The sequence below is a fragment of the Zeus faber genome (assembly GCF_960531495.2).
Source record: "Zeus faber genome assembly, chromosome: 19".
NCBI classification, from domain to species: domain Eukaryota; kingdom Metazoa; phylum Chordata; class Actinopteri; order Zeiformes; family Zeidae; genus Zeus; species Zeus faber.
The window spans coordinates 18,057,263-18,076,117 of record NC_137206.1 but is presented as its reverse complement, the minus strand read 5'-3'; the positions used below and the strand labels follow the sequence as shown (position 1 = coordinate 18,076,117).

Sequence of the window (18,855 nt, the reverse complement as noted above, 5' to 3'; positions counted from 1 at the left end):
TTCATATGTATATTCATGTTTTGTGACGCACATACCACGTCGGGGGGGGGGGTCAGAGTCAATGCGCGGAGCGGGCCCGCGGGCGGACTGGACCCCGGGTGAGCGCCCGACTTCACGCGTCGGTTACGGTCGCCGACACGGCGGGACCGTAACGAGTTAACCGTAAGTTTGGGACCATAACTCTAACCCGCCACAAGTTCACTCCGGTCCAGGATCCGCTCCGACCGCCTCCCCTCCCGCCACGAGACCTGTCACAAAACACCAATTCACAGGCAAATATTAGTTTGTTTGTTGTTGTTGTTGTTGTTTTGTTTTCATTTGTCTTAATACAGCTTTGTGGATTGCAGTTTAAAATTTTCTTCCCATTTCGACTTGGACATTTCTTTTATTAAATGTATTTGTGGATTGTGACAAACCCCTGCCATACTATAAAGTATAATAGCCCGAAAAGGCTCGTTGTGTTGATTGTCTCTTGTTTTATGGTGCATTGGAAAATTGAATATAGGGTATAATAATAATAATAATAATAATAATAAGAAGAATATAATCAAAGACATGTCCGTCAATACCGAACAATATTTGCACGGGAAACTATTGAAAGATCTTGTACAGATGCAAAACTTGTCTAATATGACAACTGTTCATTTATCCCCGGGGGGGGGGGTCATCGGGAATAAAATTAAACAAAATCAATTAAAATAAAGACCGGGTCGCTAAAAGCAACCCCACTAAAAAAAAAAAAAAACAGAACCCCGGCTTGGCCTGGATATCAGATGTAATAAATGGAAGCACCTTCTGTCCGCGTCGCTGTGGCTCGTCACGTGAAGTGTGGGCTCGTTCCGCGACTCGGAGCGTCCCGGTCGGGCGGGCGGGCGGGCGGGAGGTCACGGAGCACGGAGCTGCACGGAGCGGAAGCGGGAGTAAAGAGCCCGTCCGCCATTGTGGAATATGGTGAGGGATACTCCAGTAAGACGTTAGTCAGAGGCAGACCCTGGTCGGATCGGGGCCGTTTTGAGTCGAAGTCGACCGTCAGGAGCGGGCAGCAGCACGTCGTTTCCAGGTTGGACGCCGGGAGGGGAAGCATCGCTCGCACGGAGCGGCACAGAAGCACCGGAGCGCGGACAAACCGTGGACGGCCACAAACAGCGACCAGTTCGGGTTCCTGGAGGATGTCTGCCACCACAGTCGATCCGGTTTGTCTTTTTTCTTCCTTTTTTTTTTTTTTTTTTTGACACCCTAATGTCGCCCCGCGCGTCCGATCGGACGTGGCCAAATGTCCAGAAATGTGCATGCAAACTTGCGCAATTTCCCTATTTTTGACAGTTTGAATTGTTGACCCAGAGGTTTATTGTTTTATTGGTCATTTGTATTTTTTATTGTATATTTACATTTTTTCTATTCAGTCCATTTAAGGTTCATGGTATATTGAGTTTTTCAAATTTCTACTTAAATTTTTAGCTATATTATTCTATTAGTATTGCCTATTGGCTTGATGTGATTTGTGTGTGTGAGCTGTGGTTACAACTACCCTATCTATCTATCTATCTATCTATCTATCTATCTATCTATCTATCTATCTATCTATCCATCTATCTATCTATCTATTCATATCTATTTATATCTATTTATCTATCTGTCTATATATTCATATATCTGTCTGTCTATATATTCATATATCCATCTATTTGTCTGTCTGTCTATATATTCATATTCTATCTTTCCATCTACCTACCCATCTATCTATCTGAAACTTTGTCAACACTTGGATCGGCTGCTGTTTTTTGGCCTACTTACAGAAAGCCAATAACACGGGGGAAAAGTGTGTGATATGTGATAGGTGTGAGCTGTGATGTACAGTGGGCTGCTCTCTGTTCTTTCACTGCGACACTGTCACTGGATGTCAGAGGGTTTGACATCGAACCAGTAAAACAAACCGACCCGTAAATGCTATATTACGCATTGTTAGGTCACTGCAGCCATGTAGGATGTATTTTTGCTTCTTAATATGGTTATATTAATTCTAACATGTTTTTCCACTGTGCCGGCTGATTTTAGAGACCAAAGGGACAAGGAAATAAAGGTAATGTGCGAATAGATGATGGTGATGAAAATGTGTTTTGTCTATTCATTTGAGCAAGTTACTGTATCTCAGTGTCATGATGTATAATTACTTATATCTGTTTCCAAGTGCCCTTGTTTCCAAAATGTTGCCAAATTCTAAAATATCTGCACTATCACTTGAGTCCGTGAAGATGCTCATCTATCTCAAGACAGAATTTGAATCAGATTTTGGGAATTGGTTGTGTTATGTGATGAACTAATGGCCTGTCTTTACACAGTGCAAAACGGATCAATGCATCAAAAGGATGGAGTGAATGATGATGACTTTGAGCCTTACCTAAGCGGCCAGACAAATCAGGTAATGTACCGCAATGGACCCTTGGATTATGCAGAGCGATCAAACACTTTAACTTGTTGCCAGCGTTCAGCTAATAGCCTCATTTTTTCTTTCCTGTGGTTATCACATTGCTATTCTTGTGGTGTGGGTGGCTGACAAACATGGAGCCGTTCCCACAGAAAAGTTTCTGAGTTGTGCTTCCGAGCCAAGAATTACATGATCATGGTCCATTCCAAGTTCCCTCAGATTTTCTGTTAATTTTTATCATGAACATGATACAATCGCCACCATAGAAAGGGGTATATACTGTTGATACCGAATACAACTAGTTAATACAAGTATTAACTAAGGCATCTCTTCCCATTACAGAGCAACAGCTACCCACCAATGTCTGATCCCTACATGCCCAGCTACTATGCTCCATCTATTGGTTTCCCATACTCTCTGGGAGAGGCTGCTTGGTCCACAGCGGGAGACCCTCCTATGCCCTACCTTACCACCTATGGACAGATGAGCAATGGTGAGCCTCACTTCATCCCCGACGGTGTGTTCAGCCAGCCAGGTGCCCTGGGGAACACACCCCCCTTCCTCAGTCAGCATGGCTTCAATTTCTTCCCTGGCAATGCAGACTTTTCCACTTGGGGCACCAGTGTCTCTCAGGGACAGTCTACACAGAGCTCAGTGTACAGTAACAGCTACGGCTATGCCCCCAGCTCACTCGGCCGTGCCATTGCTGATGGACAAGCAGGTTTCGGCAGCGACACACAGCTAAGTAAGGTTCCGGTGATGAACAGCATTGAGCAGGGCATGGCGGGGTTAAAACTTGGTACGGACATGGTAGCGGCTGTCACCAAAACTGTGGGCTCCCCTCTAGGAGGCACAGCTGGCATGAGCAGTATGGCAGCCAATAATATTCCCCAGTCTGTCAGCTCATCCACACCCAAACCTGCTTCCTGGGCAGCCATTGCTAGAAAGCCAGCCAAGCCCCAGCCCAAGGTCAAACCCAAAGCCAACATGGGGATGGGAGGAGGTGCCGCCATTCCCCCACCCCCGATTAAGCACAATATGAACATTGGCACATGGGACGATAAGGGTTCCCTAGGCAAGCCCCCGTTAGCTCAGGCAATGATGCCCCATCAGCCCCTGGTGCAACAGCCTATACTGGCCCAGCCCCAGCCACTGCTGCAGAACCACTTGCCCCCACAGCCACAGCACCAACATCAGGCCTACCAGCTGCAGTCCCTCCAGTCCCCCCAGCATCCTCAGCCTTTACCCCCAGGCCCGCCCCACTCCCACCCCCACCCCCACCCTCACCCTCACCCCCACCCTCACCACCACCACCACCTGACCTCTCAACCTGGGCCACCCCAGGCCCTGCATCAGCAGCACCCGCCGCAGCCTGCCCCTCCCCCCAACCGCTGGTTGGCCCCCAGGAACCGAGGTGCCGCTTTTAACCAGTGTGGTGGAGTCGAGGGCTTCGGCATGGGCCCGGGGATCCCACTGAGCGCCTCCCCTTGCTCCGGAGAGCTACACCCGGTGCTGGAGAAACTGCGTGCCCTTAACAACTACAACCCCAAAGACTTTGACTGGAGCTTGAAAAATGGACGTGTTTTCATTATCAAGAGCTACTCAGAAGATGACATCCACCGCTCCATAAAGTACTCCATCTGGTGCAGCACAGAGCATGGCAACAAGCGTTTGGACGGCGCCTACCGCTCCCTGGGCGGGAAGGGACCGCTGTACCTGCTGTTCAGTGTAAATGGCAGCGGGCACTTCTGCGGCGTGGCTGAGATGCGCTCACCGGTGGACTACAACGCCTACGCGGGCGTCTGGTCTCAGGACAAGTGGAAAGGAAAGTTTGAGGTGAAGTGGGTCTTCGTCAAAGATGTGCCCAATAACCAGCTGCGACACATCCGTCTTGAGAACAATGACAACAAGCCAGTGACCAACTCGAGGGACACTCAGGAAGTGCCTCTGGAGAAGGCCAAGCAAGTGCTTAAAATTATCGCCACTTTCAAGCATACCACCTCAATCTTTGACGACTTTGCACATTATGAGAAGCGCCAGGAGGAAGAGGATGCTCTGAGGAGGGTGAGATGCGCGCACACACACACACACACACACACACACACACACACACACACACACACACACACACACACACACACACACACACACACACACACACACACACACACACACACACACACACACACTCAGTCATACCAACTCAGACCCCTTCCATTGTGAATAGGCTGGATGCATGTAAGAGGTGTGAGCTCAGTTCAATTACCTTTCTTTCAAGTCAGCGCTTATCAAGTCACTGTTCTGGACCAAACCTCGAAACTATGCCTGTTATCAGCTGATCACCTGTTCTTACACCACAGTGGCCGCAATCGTTGGCCGACTGAACAGTGTGGTGGAATTGGGAGTACCCGGGAAGCCTGTCAGCAGATTTGCATTGAGGCTATTGCTCATCAGCAAGTCCCGGAAAGCCTGATGTCTCATCGGCCATCTTGTGCTATCCAGAGTGCTGTGAATTGCCCAAGTGGAGTTAGACACACAGAGGTTTCCTGAAATAACCCACATTCCTGGCATTCCTTTTCTCAGACAAAGGCAGAAGTAGACTCTGATCTCCCTTTGAATGTCGGGCCTCTCTGCTCTCTGCAGGCTCCTCATGCTTTATTAGCCATTAACCACATAAGCCTTCGGCCTGCAAACTTGCTGCAGTCTGCCCTTCAGTTGCTACAGTCGCCCCTAGATCTTTTAATGGGCACATTTTGCAAACCGTGCCTTGGTGTAGTTACACTTCCCTGTTATCGTAGCTCTGAAAAGATAGCACTATTCATCATGTCATCAGAGATTGTAACATTGCAGTGATCATGGTGGACGGATACCATGAATTATACCTCATCTTCACAAAGTGACCGCTTTTTTGAGATTGGGGCTCGACCAGAAGTGACGAATACGCCATGGTAACCTTTTTTCTATCCAAATCTGATAGTATTAAAGCACACACACAACCTGCTCCCTCTATTTAGCCCCCTTCAGTCCCACCGATGGTGCACCACTGAGGCTGTATTGACTACTTGCAACTGACCTTGTTAATATGCTCTAGGTTACTTTCTCATAAATATTTCAAGTCAATGTTTTCAGGGCTCTGAAAACAACCTGTCAGTAGAAAGCCTGTTTTCATCCCCGCGGCATGCCAGCACTTGGCTGTGCTGCTTTTGTAGCCCTGACCTCCTACATGACAGGAGCGGGGCCCGGCCGAGGCCTCGCCCTCCTCTGACTGACAAGGTTAATTGTTCTCCATTGTTATGCCCGTCCTTCCTGCACTCTGAGAAGTGTCAGACCGGCCCATCGCTCTGTACTGTAGCACCTCCATGATGGCTGCAGTGCTGAGCAAACTCTGCCCCTCCATGTGGAGGATTTTTCTTTTTCTTCATTGGTCCCTGTCCGGGGCCGGGATGTCATGGCCTGGTGGTTATTCCTGGATGGGTGCTAAGATAGTTTGAGTCATGTTAATTGAAGTACTGGGCGATACATTTAGGTTTTTCTTTACTGTCTTTTGTCAATATTGTCATATTGTCATTCAATTTAAAACATTCAATCAGGACACACAATTTCATTTGACATGTGGTCTGAAATGTCATTTTCTAGCATAGATTTCAGTCTATTATCACACATCAAACTATTAGGAATGCACCATACATGGGTATGGGCCGATATTCGCCTTGTTGACTGCCATCGACATTCACCAGTGGCAGTAGCGGATGTTTATCCAGCCTTTCCTATACGTAGACTTTACTTGGGCGCACAGGTATATTAACGGCCGCCAAAGCATATTTTGCGACCCACTTTAGCATTTTTTTATTTCAATTCTTTGTATCCGTCCAAGAGAACGACACCACGCGCGATGGAATTGTGAGTGTAAGTGATGCTGCGTTCGGGGGAATTCAGAAAACATTGGCATCAGTTGTCCGTCACATTGTTATTCTAAACATCGGTATCGGCCCAGAATTTCACAATTAGTGCTTCCCTACAAACGATCATACAGTAAAATGTAATAGACTTTTTTTAACTTCAGATCTTCTGAACTTTGTATAAGAAATAAGTTACCCTATTTTTTAGCATAGAATCAGACTTGTATCTGATGGAAAGACAGTACTTTCTTGATTCCCCGTAGTGAAAGTCAGGATAACCAGTGTTATTTGTCTATTTATAATAGATAATGTGTGAAACTGCATTGTATTTATTGTGATATTAGATACCTACCCTGTGTTAATGTGAACACCAGATTTCTAGTGACGTGACCCACTTTACTAGAACAAATTAACAGGTAGTCAGGCTGATTATTATTGAGAGAAGGACTACAACCTGAAATGAGACGGATGGACGGGCCCGATGCAGGCGATGTATTTCCTTCCGATTTACGAAAGGAAAACCCTTCCGACAAGCAGAATATAGAACCAAACTCGACCATTTCATTCACCTGTGGTTTCGATCTACATTTTAAATTGACCGGGTGGAAGATCCATTGACTCCCACGCATTCAGAGTGAAAGGCTCCTCTGTGGATTGGGGGATTTTTTTTTTTTTTTTTTTTTTTTTTTTTTTTTTTTTTTGTGGGGGGATTTGCAAAACCTGAAGCCCCTCACCCCCCCTCCACGCACGCCCCAGTCATCCCAGTCCCCCTGGGGATGGAGTGACATGAGGGACTGTGTCCCACTGGGTTTCCCCCTCATCACTGACATGGACACCAGGGCCGGCCTCAAAGAGATTACTGTTCCACCTGGGGAATGGGACAAAGACCCTGTAGATTACTTTCTGATGTGAGCCCCAACGTTGTTGTTGTTTCCTGTTTTGATTTGGCATTACATTTTGTCACACTTGTGTGGATCGAGGCTATATTTTCACATTCTATCGGGTTCATCCGAGGTGGTGTGAGATTTAGTATCCGTATTAATAGCTGGTATTTGTTATCGGATAGCTCTTTCCTTGAGCTCATTCTCACTGTTTCCTCCAGTCCAAACATGCTGTACTGCTCGTTCAACGTGCTCATTAAATCACGGTGCAGATAGTGTTGTTAACATGGTTAGACAACACTGTCCGCGCCGCGATCTGCGCTAATATAAGAAAATTACTTTGAGGACGGCTGTGAGGACTAAAGAGAGGCCTCAGAAGGATCTGTTACAGAGAGCTCTGCTGGAAAACATAATTTGTCGTAAGTGCACTTTATTGCCGGTGTTAGAAAGTTGGGGTTTTTTTTTTTTTTGGGTTTTTTTTAGCAGCACTGTTTCCTAAAAGTCACTGTAAGGCTGATTTTAGGGAACGGAGGGACTGCCAGACGCTCTTGGGGAGTGGAATTGAATTTCTTTTTAATTTACCTCTTGTTATCTGTGTTGTACTACTCCGTCACTATCAAGCACTTCTAATCCTACACAATGTAGCGTTAATTACAACATTTGATCTTTCCAAGCTGTCCGACGACTCGCGGATTGATCCCTGGGTTCCTCCCATGGCTAAATCGTGAATGAGGTTCTGCTGTGAAAGGGCTGATTCGTAAATGACAGTTTTAAGACGAGACGAAACCGATGAAAATGGGCACCTTTCTGTCTCTCGCTTCTAACTTGATTTTTTTTTTCAGATATTTAACACAGGGAACAGCTTGCTATTCAAAATATCCCATCTCCAAATATTTAGCGTCTGATAATGTGATATAACAAAGTGCATTTGTAATTTTATATACTGGGTTTTCATTGAAAAGTGTCTCTTTTCTTTTTTAGGGACAGATGCGAAGCTGCTAAAAAATGCACTGGCTCCATTCCGCAAATGCAACAATGTTAGAAATGATTGTTCCAAACTGAAGAGTATTTGTTTGGGAAACTAGACCAAGAACAAAGATACTCTGGCCCCGTTTACACCTGGTATTAACATGCGTCTTGGGTGATCCGATCACAAGTGGACAGCTCTAATGCCAGGTGTAAATGCACCCAAGATGCATTGAGGACAGATTGAGATCCAAAACCCCGACCACATTTGGAGCTGGTCTGGGCCACATATGGCCACATTCTTTCAGCATTGTAAAGGCAAATGTGTCCTGGGCCACATTGAAGGGGCGCTTACTCAACGGACGTCCTCTGAGTAAGTGGAAGTACTTAGTCATCACGCGCCAAACGGTGTCATATAAAAGTCTGGTCAAGAAACTGAGAAAGTCTTCCTGTTACAGTAGATTATTTATTTATTTATTTACAAGTAAAGTCTTTACACAAAAACACCCAGTTTTTACAAAATGAAGTCCCATAGCAACGGAACAGAATGGGGAGACAAGCGTGACGCGGCACGGAACACACAGCCTTTTTGTTTCATTTAATCAAGGAAGTGGAGGAAAACAAATACATGTTAAATTACAACACACTTTGTTTTTATTTGTTTTGTTTGGAGACACGGGGAACAGGGACACGCAGTGGACCGGAGAGCGTTCCCTCTCTATTACGCAGTGATCCAATACGGAACGGGACAGTCCCTTAGTTGTGTTTTTAAAATCTTTTGTTCCATACAAGTAGGAAGCTAACTAAAATAAACACATCTAAAATAAAAACACAGGAAAACCGGCACACCGCTGTCTAGAGGAGAAAATACTCCATTCCAATTCTCTAAATTATGTCCACGTTTAAAATTTTCCATACAGTAAAAAATAAGGAAACAAATTAAATCTATTCAGCCTGAACCCTGCGCTGCGTAAAGTACACACGGCACCAAGATTTCAGTCTGCATTGTTTTGATTTAGGCCGCCAAGGTCTTCACATTTGGTCTTTGCAAACGGAAATTATGTACGTGTTTATTTGCGAATGGAGTGGGGAAGTGAGATCCGATCACAAGTGGTTACTCAACAGGCATGTGGAGACGCATTCTAATGCCAGGTGTGAACAGACGGGCTAAGAGCTGTCCACTTGTGATCGGATCACCCAAGACACATGTTAATGCCAGGTGTAAACAGACGGGCTAAGAGCTGTCCACTTGTGATCGGATCACACAAGACACATGGTAATGCCAGGTGTAAACAGACGGGCTAAGCGCTGTCCACCTGTGATCGGATCACCCAAGACACATGGTAATGCCAGGTGTAAGCAGGGCCACTGTAAACTTCCTCATAAAGATAAATTCACATTTCAACACGACTCAAAGGAGTAGCCAGGAGTGTCTTTGCTGCGGTGGGTGTTTGTCCAACGAGGAACTAGAGTGTCAGAGCTTTGGTGCAGGCTCACAAAGTTCTTTTGGTATCCATGGGTATTGACCGAGAGCAGTCACAACCATTACATAATCGCCCGATCGCAAATATTTGAGCTGACGCGATTATTTTGTTAAATTGCTGCCTGTCACAATAATATGCCAAGGGAATTTAAAGCCAATGTTAGGAGTGTTGCAATAAATCAAATCTCCGTTGGGTGCATTTTCACCGGTTGGGTTGAAGCAAATGAACCGACAACCCACATTTTTATGTTCCGATATTGACAGCTTTTCTTGTGTTGTAACACCGTCACAGGGGCATAAAATGAACAGAAAAGGCAATGAAATAGTTTGTGTAACGATTAAAGTAAACTTCATGATTGTGACAGCCCCATGTTAAAGCGAGTGGCTCTTAAAAACCTGATCCAGATGATGTTGGGGAGTATACAGTACGATTCACGAAAGCAAAGTACAAATTTGGGACTTTATCCCTGTGAGCGATGCGAGGCACAACAAGCTGCTTTATTTGACAGTCAGTCACATGAGGCCATAAGATGAGGGGAGAGAACCAGGGAAGCCGCCCGGAGGTTTGCCTTTCAAACTGCTTATTCATCTTTGTTCCCTCGCTCTAACACTATCCACTGATTATCTCTCCTCTCCTCTCTAATTCTGTCTCTTTTCACCAGGAGCGGAATAGAAATAAACAGTGATCTCAAAAAGTGAGCACTCTCCTAGAACTGCAACACAGTTGACATAGGACCTTAAATAATTTGCCTAACCATGAAGAGGAGGAGGAGGAGGAGGAGGAAGAGGAAGAAAAGGCTCCCACCATCCTTCCGCGGAAGTCTACGTGTCCCGACACTTGAAAATACCACGAAAAACTGACTTTTCTGTTTGACGGCCTCCGACGGCCGTTGCATCAACCCCCCACCCCCCGCGTTCCCTTCACAAGTAAAAGATCAACCTACATTAAAAGCAATTTTTCTTTTTCTTTTTCCCCCTTTCTTCATTTTTTTTTTCGTCCAGTTCCTCAGTCATCTTAACAGCCTCGACCAATACGCTTAAATATTTCTAACTCTTAGTTTCCTCTTTAATTATGTTTGTGAAGAACTAACTGACTAACCAGTGTAGTCCGACGATTTGACCAGAGTTATTTGTATTTTTTTAATGCCTCAACAAAAAACAAACAAAAAAAAAAAAAAAAAAGATTCCGGACGATATTGCCGAAGTAAAAAAACAAACAAAAAAAAAAAAACGACAACAAAATGGCCCCCTGAAAGGGATTTAACCTGATCTGTATGAATAAAACTTTACCTGAATCTGTGTTCAGCTTGTCGGGCTGTGGTTGTTGATTGACAAGGTGGGATCGAGTAATTGGGGGAAACGGCCACAATCACGCATTCTATCCCCCCTCCCCGACTCCCTCTTTCCCGTTTGCATCATCTTTTTTTTTTTTTTTTTTTTGTTTGTTTGTTTGTTCTGTTTTCTGTAACCAAGTTATGACGGTTGTGCGACGAGCTGGGGGCACATCTTGCGATTTTGTTTAAAAAAAAAAAAAAAAAAAAAAGTTTTTTTTATTTTTAATTGTTTCTTGTTTTCTTTCTTGTGATTGTGTCATTCTGAAGTGCATTTTTGTCTGAGGAGAAACCTGCTGCCCGGGTGGGAGTGGACGTACTGTACCGTACCTCAGGCTCAATCAGACTGTCTGTCCTCAACTACTCTGTAGCACTTTTTTTGGGAGAAACCCAACCGCTCCCTCCCCACCCCCAACCCCTCCAGATTCAACCCCCACCCTCATCGCTTGGCTTGACCGCGATGCGACAGTTTTCTCCTAGGTTACTCACACTAGCTGAATAAACATAACCCATGTTTAGCAAAAACAAAAAAAGAAACATGTTTTTTTTTTTTTTTGCTTTTCATTTTCCCCCCCGTCTGTTTGCTGACTGAGGTGTAACCGTGTTGTGTTCGATCCAAATGACTGTTATCCATGGTGATCTTTACTCATCATCGTCATACAACAGTAATCGATATATCGATCACCAGCAACTTTGCCATCCGAAAAGTTGACAAATTCAACATCTTTTCTCTTAGACGACCTTGAGAGAGACAAGGACAGCGTTCGCCCCCCCCTTAAATTCCACCACCTATTCCCCCCACCGAGGAGAGTTAAGTCCCGGGTCCCCTAAACATCTGTAAGCAATACAGCGTTTCCTGTGTTTACACGGCGGAGAGGACGACCAGTCATGGCCGCCTGTAGTGTGAGAGATCGGGAAGGTCCTCTGAGATGTTTTCTGTTCTTATATCACATTGGATCTTGAATCACGTTGAATTTGGTGATCAACAAAATGAGTCGGTCGTAAAAAAAAAACAAAACAACAAATTGTGTTCATGTCTTCTGTAACCCCACATTTGTGTTTTGTTAACTTGGGTGCAAATGTACAAATCAAATGGACACAGGTGCAAAGACCTTATGGCCCTCAAAACGTGTCATTTTCATCTCGCAGGCCAAATAATTATAAGTTCAGGAGATTTTTTCTCACATACACATACGGAACATACGTTCAAGACGTGACGCAGCCATATGGATGATTCCGAGCAAACCAGGTGCTTTTGGACTCATTATCTAATGATCTGAAACAGATTTTCTAGTGTTTTTTTTTTTGTTTTGTTGTTTTTTTTTTTTCTAGCGCAGCACGCCAACCTGCCGCCAGTGCTGTAGACGTTTCAACGATCTCAATAATAACCGTTAACCCAGGAGCAATGGCCCCCGCAGAGTTGCAGCCGGCGTCCGGCAGAGTGCGCCGTCGCGCCGCGCTGTAATCGCGCCCCCGCCCGCTCCCCCCCTAGTCCCGCGCCACTCCCGTTTTCTCCGCACGCCCTCCCAACTCCTCCAGACACAATTACGAGGGGGAGCAATTAATGCCACCTCGGCGCGGGGGTGGGGGATGTGAAACAAGAGTGGGAGAAATCCCCTCCCTTCATGTTCGTCGCGGAGGAAGAAAGCTGTAATTATAATGGTGGAAGCTCCGGATCGCGACTTTCCCCCGCTCTCGTGTGTTAATTTGTAGATCCATCAGGTTTTTTTATTTTTATTTTTATTTTATTTTTATTTTTTTTGTAGAGGGGCCCTTGAAAAGGGCCACGCTTCTCCTGCCTGTATTTAACTGTGTGAGCGGCAGAACTAAGCGGCGATCTCTATTTATACCCTCCAATGCCTTTGCAATTACCGGCTGTGTGTGTGACAGTGCTGAGATGCACAAAGGGCCAAATATGCAAACGTTTTAATTAGAGATCTCTGGCGTGCTGTTGATTCTCTGCTTGTTTGTCGAAATGATGAATCAGCGTGTGGTTGACCCCCCCCCCCCGGCAACACGTTCTCCCCTTTGTTGTTTTTTCTTTCAAATTCTGGGGGATTTGAACGCGTTCATTTTGAAATATACACACACACACACACACACACAAGCGCCAACTCACCGAGAATCCTGAAGGAGCCCGGGTAATCATTTTATTCAATGTCTGCGGCTGTTGCATAGTCTATATTAGGAGAATGTAATGTGTAATGTGAAAAATGAAAATAAATAGAAACCTGATCAAGCACCCGGGGAACAAACCTCTTGTTCGGTTTGTCATCTTTGATTCCACTGCACCCACCTGTGTTCGCCCCTTGTTCCCGCGGCTTTAGGTGAGCGCGGCTGCGAAGGCTGCGTCGCTTCGGCGCCGTCGGCGGGTCCTCTCCGCGGAGGAATCCAGCCGAGCGGAGACGGGGCGTAAGAAGCCCCATTCCCCCTCTCCTTCCCTCCCTCCCTCCCTCCCTCCCTCTCCGCTATTGCTGCTCGGTGAGCGCGCCGAGGCCTCCGGCGCCTCCGTCGCGTCGAAGACCCGTCAAGCCGCGGCCGCAAGGCGAGGCCGGGCGGGGTCGAGGGTCGAGCCGCGGGGCGGAAGGCTTCTACGTTCCGGGGCTCCGGCGTGTTGCCGGGGAGGCCGGCTCCATGTGGACCTGTCCACCCCTCCGCTGACGGCTGCGCTCGCTGACATTTGGTTCCTCGAGTAAATCTACATCACCGCAAGGACGGATCCCGAGAGCCAGCGCGCACCCCGACGATCATCCGGAAATAATCAATTGGCAGAAATGCTGTTTTGATGGACAGAATCAAAACAACACGTCGAGCTCTTCGACCCGGCCCCCTTCCCCGTGGTGTCGCTTGTTTCCATGGTTATATCGTTATCTATGAGTTGTGGAGGCCGTTGTGTGTTCCGCAGCATAATGGTGCGATGCGCGTCTCAGCCGGAGAGGTGTTATTGTCGCGCACACAAAAGAACGAGGCATGAGCGGCTGACATTCATCCGAGCAGACTCCCGTGCTCTTTTAGCCGTTTCTCTGTGGTTCCGCCGATTGATTCAGATTTCCCTTCGGGGAACAATGACACGATCGCGGCACGCTCGTGACAATTTGAAACGCTATCAATTTGGCTTCCTTGGCAATCGCAGTTTTTGTTTGTAAACTGTAACTGGGCATGTATTTATAGATATAATTAAAGGTTCAGAGCAGCCACAGTGATAAAGTCCTGGTCGTTAGAGTGGTAGTTGCTTATAACGTCCACCAGGGAGCGCTCTTGGCAACGGCTGTACAATGAGTATTTGTAGAACGTCAAGGTTTGGGATTGTTCAGTTATGATTATGATTATGATTATTATCATTGTTATACCTATGATCAATTACAGCAGAAGGGCAACTGAACGAGAATGAGTTTTATTTTTGTGTTTTTGTTTTTTTTTCCAATTTGCATAGACGGCACATTCAAAAATAAATCCACAGCTCTCACGTGTTTGGTGAATGATCATGGGAAAAAAGGGTTCCGTTATTCATTCAACATGCTCAAACTGATATACGGAACTTTGCCGCCTCTGTTTCACGTGATAGCGTGGAACAACTGGTGGCGACGCCATTCAAATGGGCCATCCTTGGTGATGTGTGCGGCTCATTTGTATTGACCTGTCAAAGATCCCAGAGGCGTTGGAATCAGAACAATATTTTATTAAAGGGTGTTTAAAGTATGCAAGCCTACAGTATTAGTTCATCTGCGTGGCGTTGCACGTATTGTTTTTTTTATTTTTTATCTTTGTGAGGCGTCGTTGACCACACGGAGTGAGATTAATGATACTTTAAGACAGGAGTTCTATATAATATAATAAGTAAATAAGTGATAATAAGTTACATTGCACAAAAACTGACTGTCGCCCCCATCTTCAATACATTAAAAGGATTCCCACTGCGTAACTCACTTTGGATGATCCAACTGATATCAGCTGAATTCAGAATTTAAAGATCCAAAAACCATTTCCACTGGGTTGATAACTCAAATGGGATTGACAATGTTTGAAGCAGAAACATGTGATACCGAGACATTCTAGTCACAACCTTAACTCGCGGCGAAAAGGTCATTTTTGATATAATGGCGCTCAAAAAGATGGACTGTACCCTTAACACCCGGGAGAGAGAAGTACACGCTGTGCCTGCTGGAGTGCTGCAGGGTCACCGTGCCGTACCCTTTTTTTTAGGGTCATGGTCTGTGCACTGTGCGAGCGAACTACGACACACGAACAAAAACCCAGTTACGGAAAGGAGTCACCTCGTCGATCCAACTTCCCAGATTCGGTTCAATCCGCGGAAAACGAGCGCACCGGGGCGGGGAAGGAGGACCGTGAGATAAGTGCGCTCCACCTTACGGTGAGGACCTATATCCCTCATCTCAGGACGCCTGGACACATCTGGGCGAACGTTATTCGTGGTACAGCCGCCAAATATACACTTCTGCTTCTGCCGTGGTAGTGCCTATCTGCCTCCACTCCAACTCCACTTAGTTCCTTCTAGGGAAGAGAGAGAGAGAGAGAGAGACGGAGACGGAGACAGTTACTTATTTATTTTAAGGTTCTAACGCTCGTATTTATATTTAATAAGATACCCTGCTATAAAATATACACTCAAATCTCATTTCCCAGAGACTTGGCTTCATGTATGAAATTTTAACTTGTACAGCGGCTGAATAAAGTAGTTTAACTGGGGAGCGGTTGAGAGAGAAAGAGAGAGAGAGAGAGAGAGAGCACCACATCAAGAGGCCTGATACACAATCTGCACCGGTCACTATTGCACTGTTAGGGCTGCGCTCCAGTCTGTGGTGAAGCTGCTCATTGAATTCAGAAGGTAAGAAGGGGTCCCGTGCTGGGACAGTGTGTTCAGCTCGAGGGTTTGCATCGCAGGGGGCGGCACAGAATAACAAGGTCTGAAAAGGCAATGCATTTGAAATGAAATGAAACGATACCTGGGAGTGGAATTTGAAATCGGGGCGGACAGGCCAGGGGTCCAGGGCAGCGGTGGCGACCGGGTTCAAGCCGCGGGTCACATGTGCGGCCCCTGTATTGCTCTGTGGGCCACACAGCATATGAGCGCACGTACGGTTTTATGCCGTGTGGCCCCCGCAGAGCAACCACCAGTATCCCAAAATGGTACAAAAGCTTAAGATTTCATCAAGATATTTGACCAAAATACTAAAAGAAAATCATACATAACAGCTTAATTACATTTTATTTTATTTTTTTTACAGTAGATGGTGGGTGGTACGGCAGGGCCCTAAGAACTACATGCGCCCTCAGACCGCAGGTGATTCCCCATCTTTATCATATCATGGACCCTCATTTTGACCCTCGCATTAGGCAACGCTATCAAATGGGGCCCATTTGATAAGAGTTGGTCTCTAGGACCCCAATCTGAACAGGTTTTTATTGTTAGAAAATGATTTAGTCCAAACTCCCACACCTGTCTATACCGTAGTTACAGCGATAACAGTCATTGTTGTACATACATTAAATGGTGCTTACATCTTGTAAATGAAATTACCGTGAAGTTGGACTATTCCTCATTTTGCCGGATCCCTGGAACCTCTTGAATGACCCCGGACCCCGCGTTGAGAAACGCTAGTCTACCGTGTGTGTGCGGGTGTGTGTGAGAGAGAGAGAGCGAGAGAGAGAGAGAGAGAGAAAGAGAGAGAGAGAGAGAGAGAGAGAGAGAGAGAGAGGAGTGGGGGAGCCAGACACAGAGAATCTAAGTGCATAAGTATGGCAGTGTGTGTGTGTGTTTGTGTTTGTGTGTGTGTGTGTGTGTGTGTGTGAGTACAGTGATGCAGGCCGGCTCTGCTCCCGCCTCCAGCCTCCTTCTCGGCCTGATGGAGATTAAGGGCCATTAAAGGCTCTCTGCTGCATGTGCAGTCTCTATTGATCACATCGACTCAATGCACTGCGGCCAATGATCCGATTACAAGTGTCGCAACCCCCCCCCCTCTCCTCCTCACGCTTCACGGTGCTGTTTGGGGGCGCTGGGGCCATCTTAGCTGGTGTCGACAACCAGGCATGCCCCAAAAAAGGAGCGAGCCCTCCAGGCAGCTCCTCTGAATGACTGCGCTTCAGCCCGGACTGTCGACGCGCGTGTACCTCCGCTCCTCACTTCCTTATCCGCGGCCATCTCCACTCATGGGGGGGTTATGATGGGCCTTATCTCTATTTAAGAGGGATGGGTTGCCTGTGCCCCGGAGAGCTAAATGAGTTGAGGCAGTCGGAGAGTCATCTACCCACACCCCCTGCCCGCACTTTCCACCCCCCACCCCCTCCTCCGATGCTTGCATGGCCAATCAGCCCTGGGGGAGCTCTCGGCCTGACCGCTGAGGTTATTAGAATTGACAGAGGCTCGTGGTAATCTTCTTAGTTTGCCCGGTAGTAGTAACTATCTTACTGTCGTGCTGAGTCAGAGGGTTTCCCTCTTAACTGGCAACCGGTTCCCCTGCAAAACCCTGTGTCCGAAATCGCACTATTTAGTAACCCCAAGCTTGTATGTGAGTGTTTTTAGTGTTTCCGAAGCCAGAGCACGCATCAAATAGTATATGAAAATACATACTACATCCTACAATGCATTGTGAGGGCAAGACACATATGTAGTATTTAGTACGGCATTTCAGACACAGTATTTATCTATGCTATTGGATGTAGTCTAGATAAGCCAACAGTGGCAGTGGTTGGCATTGACGTACAAGCACAATTCATGTCAATTTGTCATAAAAATTTGTTATAAAGTAAAGTTACACAAAAGTTTTAACCTCAAACACTCTTATATCGAGCCAAATTCAAAAACTTTAGTTGAGAAGTTAGAATTTCCTGTCAGGAGTTTGAGTTACTGTACATGTCCACACGACACCAAATCAAGTTGAGGATCGGCCCATTGAGAACATTTGATTGATTGTTAGTTCTGCAGCCTTTCCCTGCACCGGGAAGCGAAGCTCCCTCAGTACCTGGAGGACCGGGTTGCCACCGTGTTAAATACTCTCAAACCGCCGGCTCTTGTTTAAACACAATTGCACGTGTGACAGAAGGAGGTCTGTGACGAGACAACGCCGTGTGAAGGCAGTTGTTTCCTGTCCTGGTTACATCAATCAGCCGCTCCACGGAGGGATCCACAGGGCCCTGAAACGACGAGCAAACGCAGAACGGATGGATCCCCGGAAGTCTGAGTGAGATATGTTGCATGTCGAGTTTGGAGAAACGCAACTCAAACTCAACTCAAAGTTGAGGCGGCGACGGAGGATTTCCTTCGCAACCAATAAAATACATCCAGTGTCGCAGGAAGGGAGTTAATATTCAATAAACTAGGGCTGGGTGATATTGACAGAATAAAATATCACCATATTTTTTTGACAGATACCCCAGCATTGAGTACTCTGCGATAATTTGGGGATGACTTTTGATGCTTGCATAAGATATTCACAAATTACAATACTATCAATGTGAATATTATGACCAAGCAGGTCGAGGCGATTGGAAGAAATGGAACCAAGCTCGGAAAACTGCATTACCTCACTGACGACATTGAACTACATCACGACATCACGACATCACCCGGCCCGGCGATGAACACGCCGTATAATCCTCTTTTCACCGGAGTAAGATGCCGTGCTTTCAGATAGAATAGCTGGGGCCTCGGAGTGGCCACGGATCTCAAAGAGGAAGCTCCATTATGTGCAGGACCAGCAAAGCCTTGAGAGGAGCGGCGCGACACAGCCCCCGGATGAAAGGCTCGCCGTCTCGTCCGGGCCTCGGCCTCGTTTTGCGAGAATCGGAACATGGGAGGAACGCGGCGATCCCACCTGAGCACCATTAAGAGACCGTTTTGCATTTATTTACA

At 46.4% G+C, this 18,855-nt stretch overlaps 1 protein-coding gene across 1 annotated transcript; it reads left to right on the top strand.

Moving 5' to 3' along the window:
* Nucleotides 1-957: 957 nt before the first annotated feature.
* ythdf3 (YTH N6-methyladenosine RNA binding protein F3) lies at nt 958-11,147 on the top strand. The gene is made up of 5 exons (XM_080020153.1): nt 958-1,193; nt 2,056-2,080; nt 2,340-2,419; nt 2,768-4,489; nt 10,317-11,147. The coding sequence occupies exons 1-5, from the start codon at nt 1,170-1,172 to the stop codon at nt 10,338-10,340; spliced, it is 1,875 nt and encodes a 624-aa protein (XP_079876279.1). The 5' UTR covers nt 958-1,169; the 3' UTR covers nt 10,341-11,147.
* The last annotated feature ends 7,708 nt before the right edge of the window (nt 11,148-18,855 follow it).

Excerpts from the sequence above, each read along its gene's own strand:
- ythdf3 (XM_080020153.1), top strand. The coding sequence starts at position 1,170 with ATGTCTGCCACCACAGTCGATCCG. Across the intron at positions 1,194-2,055 it reads CTGCCACCACAGTCGATCCG|AGACCAAAGGGACAAGGAAA; the intron begins GTTTGTCTTTTT and ends GGCTGATTTTAG. Across the intron at positions 4,490-10,316 it reads AAGAGGATGCTCTGAGGAGG|GAGCGGAATAGAAATAAACA; the intron begins GTGAGATGCGCG and ends TCTTTTCACCAG.